At 67.9% G+C, this 14,350-nt stretch overlaps 1 protein-coding gene across 7 annotated transcripts in view; it reads left to right on the top strand.

The window, feature by feature from the left end:
* Positions 1 to 14,350, top strand: part of AGAP3 (ArfGAP with GTPase domain, ankyrin repeat and PH domain 3) — a 108,895-nt gene that overhangs the window by 61,633 nt on the left and 32,912 nt on the right. For 4 of the 7 annotated variants that reach the window (XM_059729303.1, XM_059729302.1, XM_059729301.1 and 1 more), the window contains exons 8-10: positions 2,315 to 2,470; positions 5,531 to 5,623; positions 11,076 to 11,180. In XM_059729303.1, coding sequence (XP_059585286.1) covers positions 2,315 to 2,470; positions 5,531 to 5,623; positions 11,076 to 11,180 — 354 coding nt within the window. Of the gene's footprint in view, positions 1 to 2,314; positions 2,471 to 4,239; positions 4,401 to 5,530; positions 5,624 to 11,075; positions 11,181 to 14,350 lie in introns of those variants that run through there. The other 3 variants (XM_059729304.1, XM_059729305.1, XM_059729300.1) reach the window with 3 other exon arrangements.

The following is a 14,350-nucleotide window of genomic DNA, read 5'->3' on the forward strand; positions in this document are numbered from 1 at the left end:
GCAGCCGCGGCCCCCCTTATCCTGGGGGCAGGGATGGGGGTAATTAGTTTTGCTTAAGTGGTTGGATTGTAGACTTGTCTGGGCTGGTTTGGACAGGGCTGGTCCCGCCTCAGGCGGGAGCTGGACTAGATGTGACCTCGAGCTCCCTGCCAGCCCCGCGGCTCCATGGTAGGACCAGGGCATCGCCCGGAAGAGGCGGTCGGTTGAGGCGAGAGGATGGGCTGAAGTTCAGTGGCGCACGAGGCAGGGTCGTGCCCGGGGGAGCCACGGACAAGAGCTGCTGCCCCGAGGCCAGCGCGCGTGCATCGGGAACAGCCACGGAGGAGCGGGGTCTGGCGCCCCAGCCGGTCACGGGATGGCGACAGGCAGTCCTGTCAGGCACGGAGCATGCAGCTGGGATGGGACATATCTGCATCGCTGTGCCCGCCCTGGTGAGCCCTTGGGCTGCAATCGCCGCCTAGAAATGCACCAGCTGGTCAGAGGCGGGAGCTGTAGAGAAGCAGGAGCCGCTGGGCACGGGGCAGGTGGGTCAGGACCTTGGTGGGGAGCGAAGCAGTCATTTAGCACCTGTCCTGCGGCAGGGCATGCCCTGCAGGGTGCCCAGAGGAGCCAGCATGGGCTGAGGGCTAAGGAGCAGGCGTGGGATCAGCCTGACGGCTCGGCCAGTCCCCAGGAGTGGATGCCGCTGCACCCTGGAGCTGTGGGGAGCGGGGGGCTGAGCCCGGGCAGGGGGCGGCTTGTCTGAGCCTCCGGGTGCCCCAGGGAGAGGGCAACAGTGGACCCAGCTGCTCCAGGAGAGGGGTGTCTTGCTGGCATCGTTCAGGGCACCCGAAAACTAGCTTGACGAGTAGGACAGAGGCTGCGGCCAGCTGTGGCCAGAGGCTGAGGACCTGGGCCAGGTTACGGCGGAGGCCTCGGGACAATGTGGGGTTGGCACAAGCCAAGTCTGTGCAACGGCCTGCGGGGCTGAGCCCGGCACATGGCCACGGGCCGGAGAGCCAGCAGCCAGCACAGGAGGGACCATGGGACTCGTCGCCTGCGCCCAGGTGGGACACCCACAAATTGCAGCGCCCCAGAAAGTGCCCAGGGTCTCTGTGGGGTCCCCCGAAATCCCTGCTCCGGGCAGGCAGGGAGGAAGCCACCCTGTGAGACGAGCCGGGTCCGTGCCGGGTCCCTCCTCCACGACTGCCTGTCCCCACTGCCCGCGTGGCTGTGCCGGCTCGCGTCTGGAGCGGGGTTAGGGTTAAGAAGCGGGGGCGTCTGGCCAGCAGCTTTCTCAGGGCTGCACGGGCCCCGCCGTGTCCGTGCATCATTGGAGCCCCCTCCCGCTACCCCAGCAGCATGGGACCAGTGCGGTGCTGCAGGCGCTCTCCAAGCCCGTGATGCTTCCCGACGCCTTGGCCCACCCCGGGCAGACCCCCGCGCCCCGGGGCTGACGCACACGAGGCCGATAAGCCCTGATGCCTCAGGCCTGGATCCCAGCCCCAACCATCCCGAGTCTTGTCCTCGAAGCAGCAGAGAAGTCCTCTGCCCAGGCTGGTCACGGGGCAGAGGACAGCACCCAGCCTTGCCGGGACAGCCAGCAGCAGACGTGTCCTTTCACGTGTCGTCCCTGGAGCAGAGCTGGCGACAGCCCCCCGTGCATGGGCTGCAGGGATGCATCAGTCGCCTCCACGACCGTGGTCCGGGGCCCTCCGGAGCCTGCTTCTCCCGGGACCAAAGCTGGGACCAGCTGCGGTCTGCAGGGGCTGCTTTGATGCCTGGCCCCTGCTTGCTGCTCCCAGGGCAGGGGGTGCCTGCTCGTGCCCCGGGGCGGGGGCTTGGCTGTGCTGGCCGGCCCCCCCAGCACTCGTGCAGAGCCGTGTCCGGATGGACAGAGCTCCCAGCAGCCCGCGTGGAGCCTGCACTCCCACGTGGCCAGAGGCACGCGGCCTGGCGAGAGGGGAGCCATCACCCCAGTCTTGGCCGTGCCTCCCTCGAGCCCCACTGCCTGCGGTCGAGGCACCGGTGTGACCCCAGCCGACACGGCCGGCCTGACCCCGAGGGGCGTCTCCGGAAATCGCCCGGTCCCTTTCGCCTGCAGCTCTCCCGTTGCCAAGCAGCATGGCATCTTTAGCTCCGTTTTAGAGGTGGGGACACTGAGGCGCAAAGGGGCACGGCTCTCTCCGGCCCTGCGGCCTGGGAACGGAGCCCTGGTTTGCTGTGTCCCAGGCCAGTGCCCCCGGCCCCGGAGCCATGATGGGGGGCAGGGGAATGGGATGCCTCCAGCAGCTGTCCCGCCCGGCCCCGCTCACCCTCTGTCTCTGCCTCTCAGGCCACCAACGGCAGCGGAGCCTTTAGTGACTACTCCTCCTCTGTGCCCTCCACCCCCAGCATCAGCCAGCGGGAGCTGCGGATCGAGACCATCGCCGCTTCCAACACGCCCACCCCCATTCGCAAGCAGTCAAAGCGTCGTTCCAACATTTTCACGGTAAGCGCCGCGGGGCCAGGCCGGTCGGGGACGGGGGAGCGGGGCTGCACGTGCCCGCGGCCGTGCACGGGGCTGGGGGGCGGGCCGCGGGCAGAGCGGTGCCCTGCGCCCGTGACGGCCCCTTGGAGGGTGCAGGGGCCTGGTGGGGACGGCCACAGCTGCGGCCGTGGGGGAGAGGGCTGTGCCCGGCGGGCATGTGGCTCTGGGCCGGCTGCTGCCCACACCGGGGTGCGCACGGGTGGGGGTGGCAGTGCCCTGCCGGCGGCAGGGAGCGTGGGCACCCTCTCTCCTGCCCCGCAGGGAACGGCACCCGCCGGGCTGGGCGCTCGGTGCCGACCGGTTCCCTCCGTGGTGTCGGAGCCCCTCTTCTCTGGCGCCCAGACCTGCGCCGGCTGTGGCTCTCGCCGGGCACCAGGGAGCTGCTGTGGGGCCCGGGTGAGTCTGGGGTGGGGGACCGAAACGAAGCAGGGGTCCGAGGAGCCGGCCTGGCTTGGGGACCCCTCTCCCCGGGGCGCTGTCTGCTGGTTGTGTTTGCACCCGCCCCGGGCACACGCGGCCCCGTCCCCCCGTCGGCTCCGTGCCCACACGCTCCCTGTGCTGCCCCCCGCCACCTCCACGACCCCCGGGGCGTCCTCCAGCCCCTTCCCCCACCTGGATGCACCTGCACACGTGCCCGTGCCTTGCAGACACTGTCCTATGCTCCCACGCAGCTCCCCTGCCCCTGCGCACACACGCAGCCCCTGCCAGCCACGTCCCACGGCTCCCCGCGCGTGCACCAGCCCGCGGCCCTGCTGCACTCTCGTCCTCACGGCGCGCGCCCGCCTTCACCCGCCGTTCCGTCTGCTCACGCTCACGCTTGCTGCCGCGCTCGTGCTCCATCGCGCTCATCCCGCTGCTCGCCCGGCCGGTCCTGAGCTTGCCGGCGGCTCACCCCCGCTCCGGCTGTTAGCTGCCGTCCCCCGCTCGCTTGCTCGCTGCTCTTGTGCTTGGGGGGCGGTGGGGCTTGCTGCGGGGCTTGCGCTTGCTCGCTGTGGACGTCGCCCTGGTGCCGGGGCTCCCGCTCGCTTGCTCGCTGGCGCGTGCACACGGCTCCCGTTGGAGGCTTCACCCCATTTGGTGGCGGTGGCGGCAGCAGCTCCTGATGGCGCCGATTCGCCCCTTCCCGCGGCTGGGGCAGGGCAGGGCAGGGCAGGGCAGGGCACTTCTTTGGCCACGCTGGGCCGGCAGGGCCAGTCCTGCCGTGCGTCCCTCTCCCACCCCCGTGCGTGCGGGGCAGGGGACCCCCGGTCTCTTTGCAGAGGGGGTGGCCAGCAGCGTGTCCCCAGAGGGCGCCGGCCCCAGGGGTGGGTGTGCAGGGCCCCTGAAAGGGGTCTGACATGGGCAGGGGCACCGAGCCCTGTGCCCTGGGTCCGAGCGGCGCACGCGGTCTCTTCCGTTTCCTCCCTCCCTCCCTCCCTCCCTCCTGCCGCGCTCTGCTCCGAGCTGTGCCCGCTCCCCCGTGCGTGCAGGCCCCGAGCTCTGGACCAGGACGGGTGTGCGTCTCGGTGGCCGTCAGGCGGAGACAGACTCCTGTTCGCGGCGGAGGCCGCGTCCCGACGCCCTAGGTAGCCCGGAGCGCCTGCCCCGCGCTGAGCCTGCTGCTGCCTCCGGTCCGCCCGCGGCCGCTGTCTGTCTGTGTCCTCCGGCGCCCGCCCGCCCGCCCGCCTGCAGCCGCGTGTCCGGGTTCTGAGTCTAACTTGCCAAACTCTTTATTCTTTCGATATTTGCAGATATGTGCCACTGTTTCCAACTTTTCATCAACAAAAAGGCCTTTCCAACTCCTTCCAAATTAGAAGATCCAGGTGGTTACACGCGGCACCTCTGTACAAATTCTCTCACTTTTCATTGCCTCTCCAGGGCCGGATAAGGGATGGGCACTGGGATTGATCTAAGATTAAAGGCTCGCCCGCCCTCCAGCCAGCATGGGCCCCCCTCCCGGAGACACGCAGGAGCCTTTTAAGCCCCCCCCAATGTAAAGTCTAGGAAGCGCGGAGACGGCCTGCGCCTGCACTTTAAGCTGGGACATTTCCGGGCCTGCCGGATGCTGCCTAGGCACTTTCCGCGCTCCGGGGATGCCGGGCGACGACCCTCGCGGGATGGAAAGACCTGCAGAGCCGCCGGGACCAGGCGACGGCCGCGAGCGGAGCTGGAGGGGCCGAGGGACGCTTTGCTGCCTTAGCGCCTGCTGCTCGCACTCCGGCCCCCTCCTTCCTCCTGCATTTCCTGCCGCTGCATGGACTCCTGCTCCTCCTCTCCTCCTCCTCCTCGCGCAGAGCAGCCATCTGTGTCTCTCTAGTTCTCCTCTCTTTCAACCTCCTTGTTCGGTCTGGGCCCCCAAAGCCAGCGGCTCGGTGCCCCGGGCGCGTGGGGCAGACCCCGCGGGGCGGCGCGGGAGGCCGGAGGGGCCGGCCCCGCGCTGCCCCCCTGCCATTGTTGTGACCCTGAATGTATTGATTGTGCTCCATGCCGTGTATGACTTGGTATTTCCCTCTGTCTGACGCACTTTGACCGAGTTCTGCTCGACAGACTGTATAGTTCATATTGTATTTATTGGAGTTTGCTCTCACCGCCGCCGGGGACCGGCCGGTTTTGCTCTTGGCTCTCTAGACGTGTGATCGGTATTTATTGTCCATGCTCTTTTGTAAGGGGTGGGTCTCTCCGCCCAGTGACCTGTGCTACTTTGTATGGTGCAAGTGTGTTCACGGAATAAACCTGTTGGATTAGTAGCGGTGTCCGTTCCTTTCACTGCCTGAGCCCCCCGCTTCCATCCGTGCTGCCCTGCATCCCATGCCATCCTGTCTGTGTCGCCGCGTCCTGTGTGCCCCGGGCAGGCGGACGGGCTGGGCCGGGGCGTGGGGGCCGGCTCGCCGTGGCACCCTTAGAGGGGAGGGGGAAGACAACGGCTTCCCCCAGCCCCGCGAGACCCTGCCCGGGGGTGCGTGCCGGCACCGAGTGGCGGGGGTTGCATGTTCCCTCCACCCCGGCTCAGCCTCTAATGCACCCGTGTCTCTTCTCTTCCAGTCTCGAAAGGGCGCCGACCCGGAGCGGGACAAGAAGGTGCCGGAGTGCAAGGCGGACAGCATCGGCAGCGGGCGCGCCATCCCCATCAAGCAGGTGTGCCAGAGCGGGGCCCTGGGGTGGGGACCGGGGGCCGGTGAGGGACGTGGGAGTGGGGCCGCATCTGTCTCGGGTCCATCGTGTGTTTCCATGCAAGTGTCGCTGTCGCCGGCTCTGCTGGGCAGGCGTGCCTGCCCTGCGCACGTGTACTTGTGAGCTTGCTGGCGTGCGTGTGTGCATGTCCCGGCATGTGTGCGGGCAGCTGCATGGGGTGGCCCTGCGCTGCTGGCAGGGCGCTCCCCAGCAGAGGGCAGCAGTGTGCCGCTGCAGCCATGCAGCCTGCGCCCGCCACTGCCAGGCGAGGAGGCCGCCCTGGTCCTGGGGAGCGCAGCGGCTGCAGGGGTGGCCCCGTGCTCCTCTGCCCGGGCCCCGGGAGTCGCCGCGTGCCCCAGAAGCATCGGCCCAGCTCTCTCCTCTGGCTGCTGCTTGCAGGAGGGATGAGACAGGCTGCAGCTGCCCCTGTGCTGGGTCTCACCCCGCAGCCCCTCTGGGCTGGTGGAGGGGGGGCTTGGCTGCAGGACAGGGCTGGGGGTCTCGGCAGGCGAGGACAGGTCAGCTGCATGCACCTGCCGTGCCCCTTCCTCAGTGACTGCCTTGCCCCGGACCCAGAGCCTGGGCTGGGCTGGGCTGGGCTGGGCTGGGGGTGATTCGTGGCAGGGCACGGAGCCGGTGCAGACACCAGGCAGCCAGGGAAGGGGAGGCCTCGAGGCAGCTCCTGCTAGCCCTGAGATGCCCCCCAATCCATGGGCCCTTTGCCGCGCCTGGTGACCTGGGGTTGCTTTTCCAGCTCTTCTCCATCGCTGGGAGCCCCGTGGGTGCCCCCTGCCAGCGTCCCCTCCTCCCCTGACCCCAGGCCCCGTGGGGTAGGGCAGGGCGGGCGCCCTGGCAGCTCCGCTCAGGGCCCGCGCATGGAGCCGTGCCCCGGAGAGAGGTGTCTGGGGGCTCGGGGCCATGCTCTCGGTGCAGATCGGGAGGCGGCAGCACCAGCAGGTGCATGCGCAGGCACAGGCACACTCCCTTTCCCCAGGCCCTGGACCCGGTTTGCTCCCTGCAGGGGGTCCCATCCTGCCTGCGGACTGTCGCCGTGCTCCCGCGGCCCTCGCAAGGCTGGAAGGGGGGAGCGTGCTGCCTCCGACTGCCTGTCCCAGACCGGTGCTGCCGGGGACCTGCTTCTCGTCCCTCGAGCCCCCGGCAGAGGCTTGAAACGGAGCCTCCCGGTGTAGTAGGAACCTACCTGGGCCCGAGCCAGTCCCTCTGGCCCCTGCCCCGGGCACCCGGTCCCCTGCATCCTCCCGGCGGGGCCTGCAGCCAGCTGGATCTGCGGGGCCCGGGCTGGCTGTGCAGCGGGAGAGCTGCTCCGCGCCTCGGAGAACTGGGTTAATTGGGCCGGGAGGCTGGGCTGGCCGTTGCTAGGAGCCAGCTCCTCGTCGTGCATGCGCTGGATCCTTCTGCGCCGGCTGCTGCGGTGCGCGCGGCCAACCCGGCGTCCCCGGGCCCCTGGCCCCACTCGGCTTGGGCCGTGCGCTCCAGCGGGGCCCAGCGCGGGCGGCTCCTCCTCGGTGGGAGCTAGGATCATGCTGGGAGCTTAGATTACATTTAAATTGCCATTTGCATTTTCCAATCAATACGCGACTTTACAATTAAGTTTGGTGTTAAAATTCTTCGCGAAAAGTGAGTGGAAGGGAGATTTGTGGAGCAAACGAGTCCTTTGGGGGCCATCGCTGCTCCCTGCTTCATTACGCTGCATATTGCTGCTGCTGCTTTTACTGTGCGCTGCCACGATCCAAGCGCCGCGCGCAGCGATGGCACACGGGCCAGCCGGCGCGGTACGACGCGGGGAGGGGAGGGGAGGGGAGGGGAAAGGGAAGGTGGCTGGCGAGGCCGCGGCGGGGGAGTTGCTGCAGGACGCCAGGGTGGTCAGGGCCGGTGCAGGGTCCACGGGGCACAGCCCTTGCGCGGCGTCGGTGCGGGGACCGGAGCAGGAAGCAGGTTCCTGGCTCGGGGGCACCGCAGCCTTTTTCTGACAGCTCCATGTCACTGCCGCATCTCACCGGTGCCTTGTTCCTCTCCCTTCTTCCTCTCGTGTCTGCCTGCGTCTTACGGCCATTTGTGCTCCGGGTTTCAGGGAGCAGCTGAGTCTCTGCACCCCCTGCCTTGGACCACCGGGCCTGACCCCAGCCCCGAGACACGGGGCCCTTGTGCACCCCCCATGCCAGCATCACCAAGGCCGGCAGAGCACCTCCCCGAGGGACCCAGCTTGCTGCTCCACACTGGGCGAGGGGGGGGTGCCGGAGAGGCATCCTGCCCCCAGGGGCTGATGCCGCTCATTAGAGACCATCCCCAGGGGATCTCCTGGCCCCTCTTGGAGGGGCTCGAGCTGCCGCGGCCTCTGCTGCAGGCAGTTTCCCAGACTGCGAGTCGTCCCTGCCACTCTTTTCTGCACCCTCTGCAATTGCTCCACGTCCTTCCTGAAGAGCAGGCACCAGAACCGGGCCCAGCGCCCGGCAAGGGGCTGTGCAGGGAGGGGTGCCAACTCCCTGATGCTCCCCTGCTTGCACAGTTGCAGGTGCCACGCCGGGCACTTGGGGTCTGGCTATCGCTGCCCGGGCGCCCCATGCCCTCTAGGTCCCCGTTCCCCCCCGTCAGTCTGGCCCATGTCCTTGGGGCCTGGAGCCAAGGAGACTCCTAGCCACGTTGTCCCAGCCTGGTCCGTGGGACCGAGCCGTCCACCCCAGGAGTCACGGTCGTGCTTGTCAGGTGCGCACTTCTCCCAGGTCATCCCTAGACAGTGAAGGCTGCTGGGCCATGGGCTTGGCCTTGTAAAACCCTGCTAGAAAGACCTCAGACACCTCTTTGCTAGTTGTACTGCCTCTGCCATTTAACTGGGTTTTTGCCCATTGATGGCTGTCTGCTGTGAAAGTTGCCTGGTAGTAACAGAAATTTCTTGCCTGGGGCTCCGGCCGCTTTGCCATAAATCCCAGTCTCACCAGACACGCTAGTGGACTTCCCCGACAGGATCCGTTTCCCATGAACCCCATTGACAGGCATGATTTGCACTATCCTCCTTTGCTCTTTACCGATGGCTTCCTGCATTGGCTTGTCCATGGTTTTACCTGGTGTTGATGCTAGGCTACTTGGTTTGTCACTACCTGAGTCATCCCTTTTTCCTTTTTAAATATTTGCCTAACATGAGCTGCTTTGCCATTCTCAGGTCCTCGGCCAGTTCTTTTACAACTCTTGAGTGCAGTGACCTGATCCTGTGGATCAGTAAACATGTGGCTTTAGCAACTGCGGGCTGACATCCTTCCTCGTTACGGGGAGCACAGGACATGCTTCCTCCTCCCTGTACGCTGTGAACACCACGTCCTGCTGCTTCCCCAGCGGGGCACAGAAATGTCTGCTGACATCTCTGGCTCTCTGCAGTGCCACGGGAGGAAGCGCTGGAGCCCAGACTGTGCGTAGGAGCCGTCAGGCTTGGGCCGTGGGAGCTTGGCCACCTGCCAGGTCTGTCACAAACGCAGCTATCCCCAGACTCCGCTCTCCATCGCTCTTGTCCCTGGTTCTGCCCTTGCTTTTCTCCCTCCGAGCCTGCGAGCGCCCAGCCCATTGCCCTGCCTTGGCGCTCTGCTCGTCCTGCACTGCAGGGCTGGTGCCACGGCTGGATGTCGGGGCTGCTTGTCTGGGAGCTGGGGCTCTGGGTGGGGAGTAGGGGTTGTGGAGCAGGGCTCTGGGGGCAGAGTCTGGGCTCGGGGGGGAGCAGGGCTTTGGGTGTGGAGTAGCCGGTGATGAGCGGGGCTGTGGGGCGGGGGTGGAGCGGGACTCTGGGGTGGTTAGCAGAGGGCAGTGAACAGGGCTCTGGGCAGGAGCAGGGGCTGGCGAGCAGGGCTGTTGGCTGGGGAGTGGGGCTCTGGGGTTTGGAGCAGGGCAGTGGGGTTTTGGGGGGAGCAAGGCTCTGAGGTGGGGAGTGGGGCTCAGGGGTAGGAGCAGGGCTTGGGGAGAGCGGGACTCTGGGGCAGGGCGCAGCGCGGTGATCAGGTCTCTGACGTGGGCAATAAGGCTCTGGGCTGGGGAGCGGCGCTTGGGGTGGGCTCTGGGGCCTAGAACAGGGCTCTGGGTTGGGAGAGGGGCTCTAGGGGCTATGGGGTGGGGAACAAGAGTTTGGGGTGGGGAGCAGGGCTCTGGGCAGGGAACGGGGCTCTTGGGAGTGAACAGGGCTATGGGGTGGAGAATAGGACTTGGGGAGAGCGGGGCTCAGGTTGGGAGCAGGGCTGTGGGGCAAGGCTCAGGGTTGGGAGTGGGGCTGTGGGCATCGAGCTCGGGGTTGGTAGCAGGGCTCTCAGGGGGAGCAGGGCTTGGGACGGGTGCCGGGCTCTTTCTGCACGTCTGAGCCACGGGCCGGCAGACGTGGGAGCCCCGCATAGTTGGGCTCAGCGCTCTCCGTAGTCGGACTCGGCGCTCAGCAACCTTTCGTAGCCCTGCTTGGCCCCGGCAGTCCCCCCGCATCCTGGGGAGCTGTTGGGATCCAGCTGGGGAGGCAAAGGGGGCTGGTTCGGTCGCGCCCTCTCCAGACCCACCCGACCGAGCTGCTGGTGGGACGCGGGAGGTGCCAGGCGGCCTTGGGAGCCTCGTCCCCCTCCCGCAGCTTCTGGTCCCTGTGCCCGCACCCCAGCCCCTCACCCAGAGCCCCCACGCTCTCTGCCCCTTGCTTCTCTGGCCATGTGTGACCACGGTGCCTCCACGCGATGCCCCTGTGCCGCTGGCGCCTGACTCCATCGTGCAGCCCCGTCGTGGGGCCCGTACTCCTGCTGCAGTGGGGCATGGGTGCTGGTGTCAGCCAGCGTGTGCCGCCGGGGCATGAAGAGGGCTGCGCTGCTGCAGGCGGGGTCCGATGTGCAGCGGGATGCACACAGCACATGTGCACGTGGAGCCGCTCGGGGTGATGGGGGGCATGGGGGCGGCTGGCTCCGTGCAGCGCGGCGTCCAGGCCCGTGTGGTGCCGAGGCTCGTGGCGGAGCGGGGGTGTTACCTCGAGGTTGGGCAGGGAGAGGGAACAAATCTCGGAGCCGTCCAGGCATCGTGGCCCCTCCTGTGAGCCCCAAAATATGGACATCTCCTGGCCGGTGCCTCTTCCCTAACCCTCCCTCTGCCAGCTCCTGCCTCCTCTGCCCCTGCTGTGGCAAGGGCCGGGCTGAGCAAGGCCTCCGCTGGGTGCTGAGCGCCAGCCTGGGCCCTTGGGGAGACCGAGCAGGGCTGAGGGGTGTGCGATGGCTGTTGGCTCGTGCTGGGCAGCTGGCAGGGCCTGGGAGCCTGGCAGGAGCACTGGGGCGAGCAGGATCCAGGGCTGCCCTAGCCTTGCCCTTGCCTATCTCCTTGCCCCTCTCCCCTATCGCTGCAGCCGTGCTGGGGGGCTCCCGGCCCGGCGGGCACTGACGCAGCTCTTCTCCCGTAGGGCATCCTCCTGAAGCGCAGCGGCAAGTCCCTCAACAAGGAGTGGAAGAAGAAGTACGTGACGCTGTGCGACAACGGGCTGCTCACCTACCACCCCAGCCTGCACGTGAGTGCCTCCCGGGCTTGCGGGGCAGAGGGAGCCCCAGGAGTGGGTGGGGGTGCGAACCGCCTGACCCCGGCAGATGCAATGCTGCAGCCTCTGCAGCGTGTGCTGGACCTGCCTTCCCCGGGTGGGCTGCTCCTTGGGGCCCTGGACACCTTCTCCAGGGCTGGCTGTGCCCCGGCTTGGTACAGCAGGGGCGAGGAGCAGGGTGCAGCGACGTTCCCGGCAGCTGGGTGTTGGGTAGCGGTGCCGCATGGCTGTGTGGGACCTGCCGCGCGAGGCTCTCCGCTGCGTGGCTCAGGCGCACAGCTGCTGGCCCCATCCATCTCTGTCGCCGACCCACTGCGGGGCTAATGGCTTTTCCCCGCTCCCTCTTGCACACAGCGTGCGGCGGGGACAGCATGCACCTGTGGCATGGTGGAGCGCGGCGTCCTCCGGACGGAGGGGATCACCGCGGCACGGCGCCCGGCCGCTGGGTGGGGGAGGCCGGCTCGGCTGAGCACAGGGCATGGGCAGGCGCGCTCTCCGAGTTGGGGCCTGGCATTGCATTGCTGCCCGGGGCCCTTGCTCCCACCCACAGCCCCTTGTGCTGCTCTGAGGTCTGTCCCCTCTGCCCGTGCACCCAGCCCGGGCGTGCTCCCCTGCTCCCAGCATCCCACATCCTGGGCCCTGCCGCCCTCCTCCCAGCCCGTGCCCGGTCCCCTGCACGCTCCCACCACCCCACCTCCCTGCCCAAGCCCGTGGGTGCTTGAGCAGCAGCCAGGCTTTTATTACATGCTATAAAAAAAGCCAGAGGCCCCAAGAGGAGGCACGCCGGGTGCAAGGAGCCGCGGCCAGCCTTCATCACCTCTGGTGCCGGCGGTGCGGGAGTGCCGGGTGCTACTGAGCAGCCGGTAGAGCCGGCTCCTGGGGCGATGCGGGATGCCCAGGGCAGCAGCACCCATGGGGTGGGGTGGGGTGGGGTGGGGATCACCGGCCTGGCAGGGATGGCTGGCTGCAGAGCACGTGGCAGGGATGTCCATCCCAGGACAAGGTCCTGTCCTATCACCAGGTGTCTGGCAGGCCGGGGGAGCCGCACGTGGCCCCAGCGCTCCCTCACTTGCTCCTACCCCCACGTGTCCTCCAGCTACTCGCAGCCCGCGGCCCAGCTCTGCAATGGGGGCAGAGCTGAGCCCTCCTTGCACTCCCAGGTGCGGGTGGAGCTGTCTCGCCGCAGCCTCTGCATCCCCGTGGCCTTTCCCCTGCACCCCAGGCTGCCCCCCACCTGAGGCGGGGGTGGCGACGGGCTCCCCCTCGCTCCGTGGGTCACGTGCACGGTGACGTGCGAGTCAAGGTGCCCGTGAGCTGGCTCAGGGAGCTGCCCCAGCCCCGTGGCTGCAGGGCACGTGGCTGCACGGCTCTGCTCCCCTGGCAGCTGGGCCCGCAGATCGAGCAAGTCCCGGCTCGTGGCTTCCCCTGGGACCCATGCTCAGCAGATGGGACGGCCCAGGCTGGAGCCTGGCTGCAGCCGTGCCCCACGGGCCAAATCCCAGCGTGGCCTCTCTTCCCTCCGTGGGTGCCCGACGGCATCAATGCCGTGAGGAAAGTGAGGCCCGTGCGCTCTGACGCCGCGGCCCCGGCCCCAAGCGCTCCCGGGGCCCCGCGCGCCGCTCGGCCCGGCTCCGGCGAGCCGCGCGGCGCTGCACAGAGCCAGGAAGGCAGCATCTCCCATTTTGCAGCCAGTGGAGCCATTCACACAATCACCTTCTGTTAATTCTATCTGCAACATCAATTAAATTGTTTGTAGAAACTAATTGAATGTGGCTTAATCACACATCTTAATAGCTTTCCACGCTTTGAACTCGTTGTTAATTCCAGTAATAAAATGAAATGAGAGAACTGGCTGGGTAATTAGCGAGGAGGCTTGGGAAGAAATTGCTGTTTTATAGCATGTAATAAAAGCCGCGCGCTGGTGACCGCTCTCTCCGGCAGGCAGCCGGCTAGTGCGCCGATTGTGCTGAGGTAGGGAAAATCCTCCCGGCCCTCTGAGGTTCCCTGCCCAGGGGTTTCTCCTGGCTCCCCCTCAGCCCGGCCGCGGCCCCTCTGGGGACGGTGGGGCGCCAGGCCGGCGGCTGGGGTGCGCATGGGGCACAGGCGGTGTTGGGTCCTGCTCCGGCCGCCCTGCCGGACGCTGCGTCCTGCCCCAGGACCGGTCTCCCCTTGACCCCCAGCGTCTCAGGCCCGTGGGAGGTGCGGGGGGAGCGCAGGGCTCAGGCTGCGCCCTGGGCTCGGAGGGGAGCCTGGCTGCCCCGAGCACCCCGAGTCAGGGATGTGCTGCCCCTGGCACCGCCCCACCTGCTGCTCCCAGCCCAGGGCCCGGGAGAGCCATGGCCGCGGCAGTCTGGGAGCAGCGCGGGTCGCCACGGCCCGTGGCAGCGCTCATCTGCTCCGTGACCTGCTTGTGAACTGGAGCAGACCCAAGCTCCGTCGGGGAGAGAGCTGCAGCTGCAGCTTCCTCCCGGCCAGCTGCCGCTCGGCTGCGGTGGAGCAGGTGGGGGGCTGCGCGGGGGGGGGCTGGGCCCCCAGCAGGGACCAGACCCCCTGCCCGGGGTCCCAGGGGACCCCCTTGCGCTCCGGGAACTGGTGCCTGGGAGCCACAAAAAGCCCTGCCCAGAGCAGCGCTGCCTGCCCTTCCCTGGTCCCGGGGGCTGCTGCACCCTCGCCTCAAGGTGCCTCCGTCCCAGAGAGACCCTGATGGCTGGGGGGTAGAGGAGACCCCGCAGGGCGTGGGGGGGCCGCAACCTGCACTGACCTCCTTCCTTCGAGGCAGAGACTCGCACCTGCTGCAGCCGGGTCCCAGCAGAGTCTTTTAGGGGGTGAACAGCGCGAACCCCACCAGCCCTGGTCCCTGGAGCCGGACCCCACCAGCCATAAGCTGGGAGAGGAGTGCCCAGCCCCTGCCAGCCGGGTCCCCACGTCTCTGTTCTGGTCCAGCCGGGGTCTCATAGGAGCACCTGCTCCAGGGCACCGGTTCGGACCCCTCCCTAAAGGCCGCCCGGCTTCTCCAGGGTTAGGGAGCAGCACTGGCATCAGGAGATGGGCACTGGGGCTGGCCTGGAGCCCCCCACCCCTCGGTCCCAGCCCGGCAGCTGCAGGGAGGGCAGGAGGAGGCTGCGTGCCTCCGAGGCAGGCGG

Source organism: Alligator mississippiensis, chromosome 5, assembly GCF_030867095.1.
Source record: "Alligator mississippiensis isolate rAllMis1 chromosome 5, rAllMis1, whole genome shotgun sequence".
Taxonomy (NCBI): Eukaryota; Metazoa; Chordata; order Crocodylia; family Alligatoridae; genus Alligator; species Alligator mississippiensis.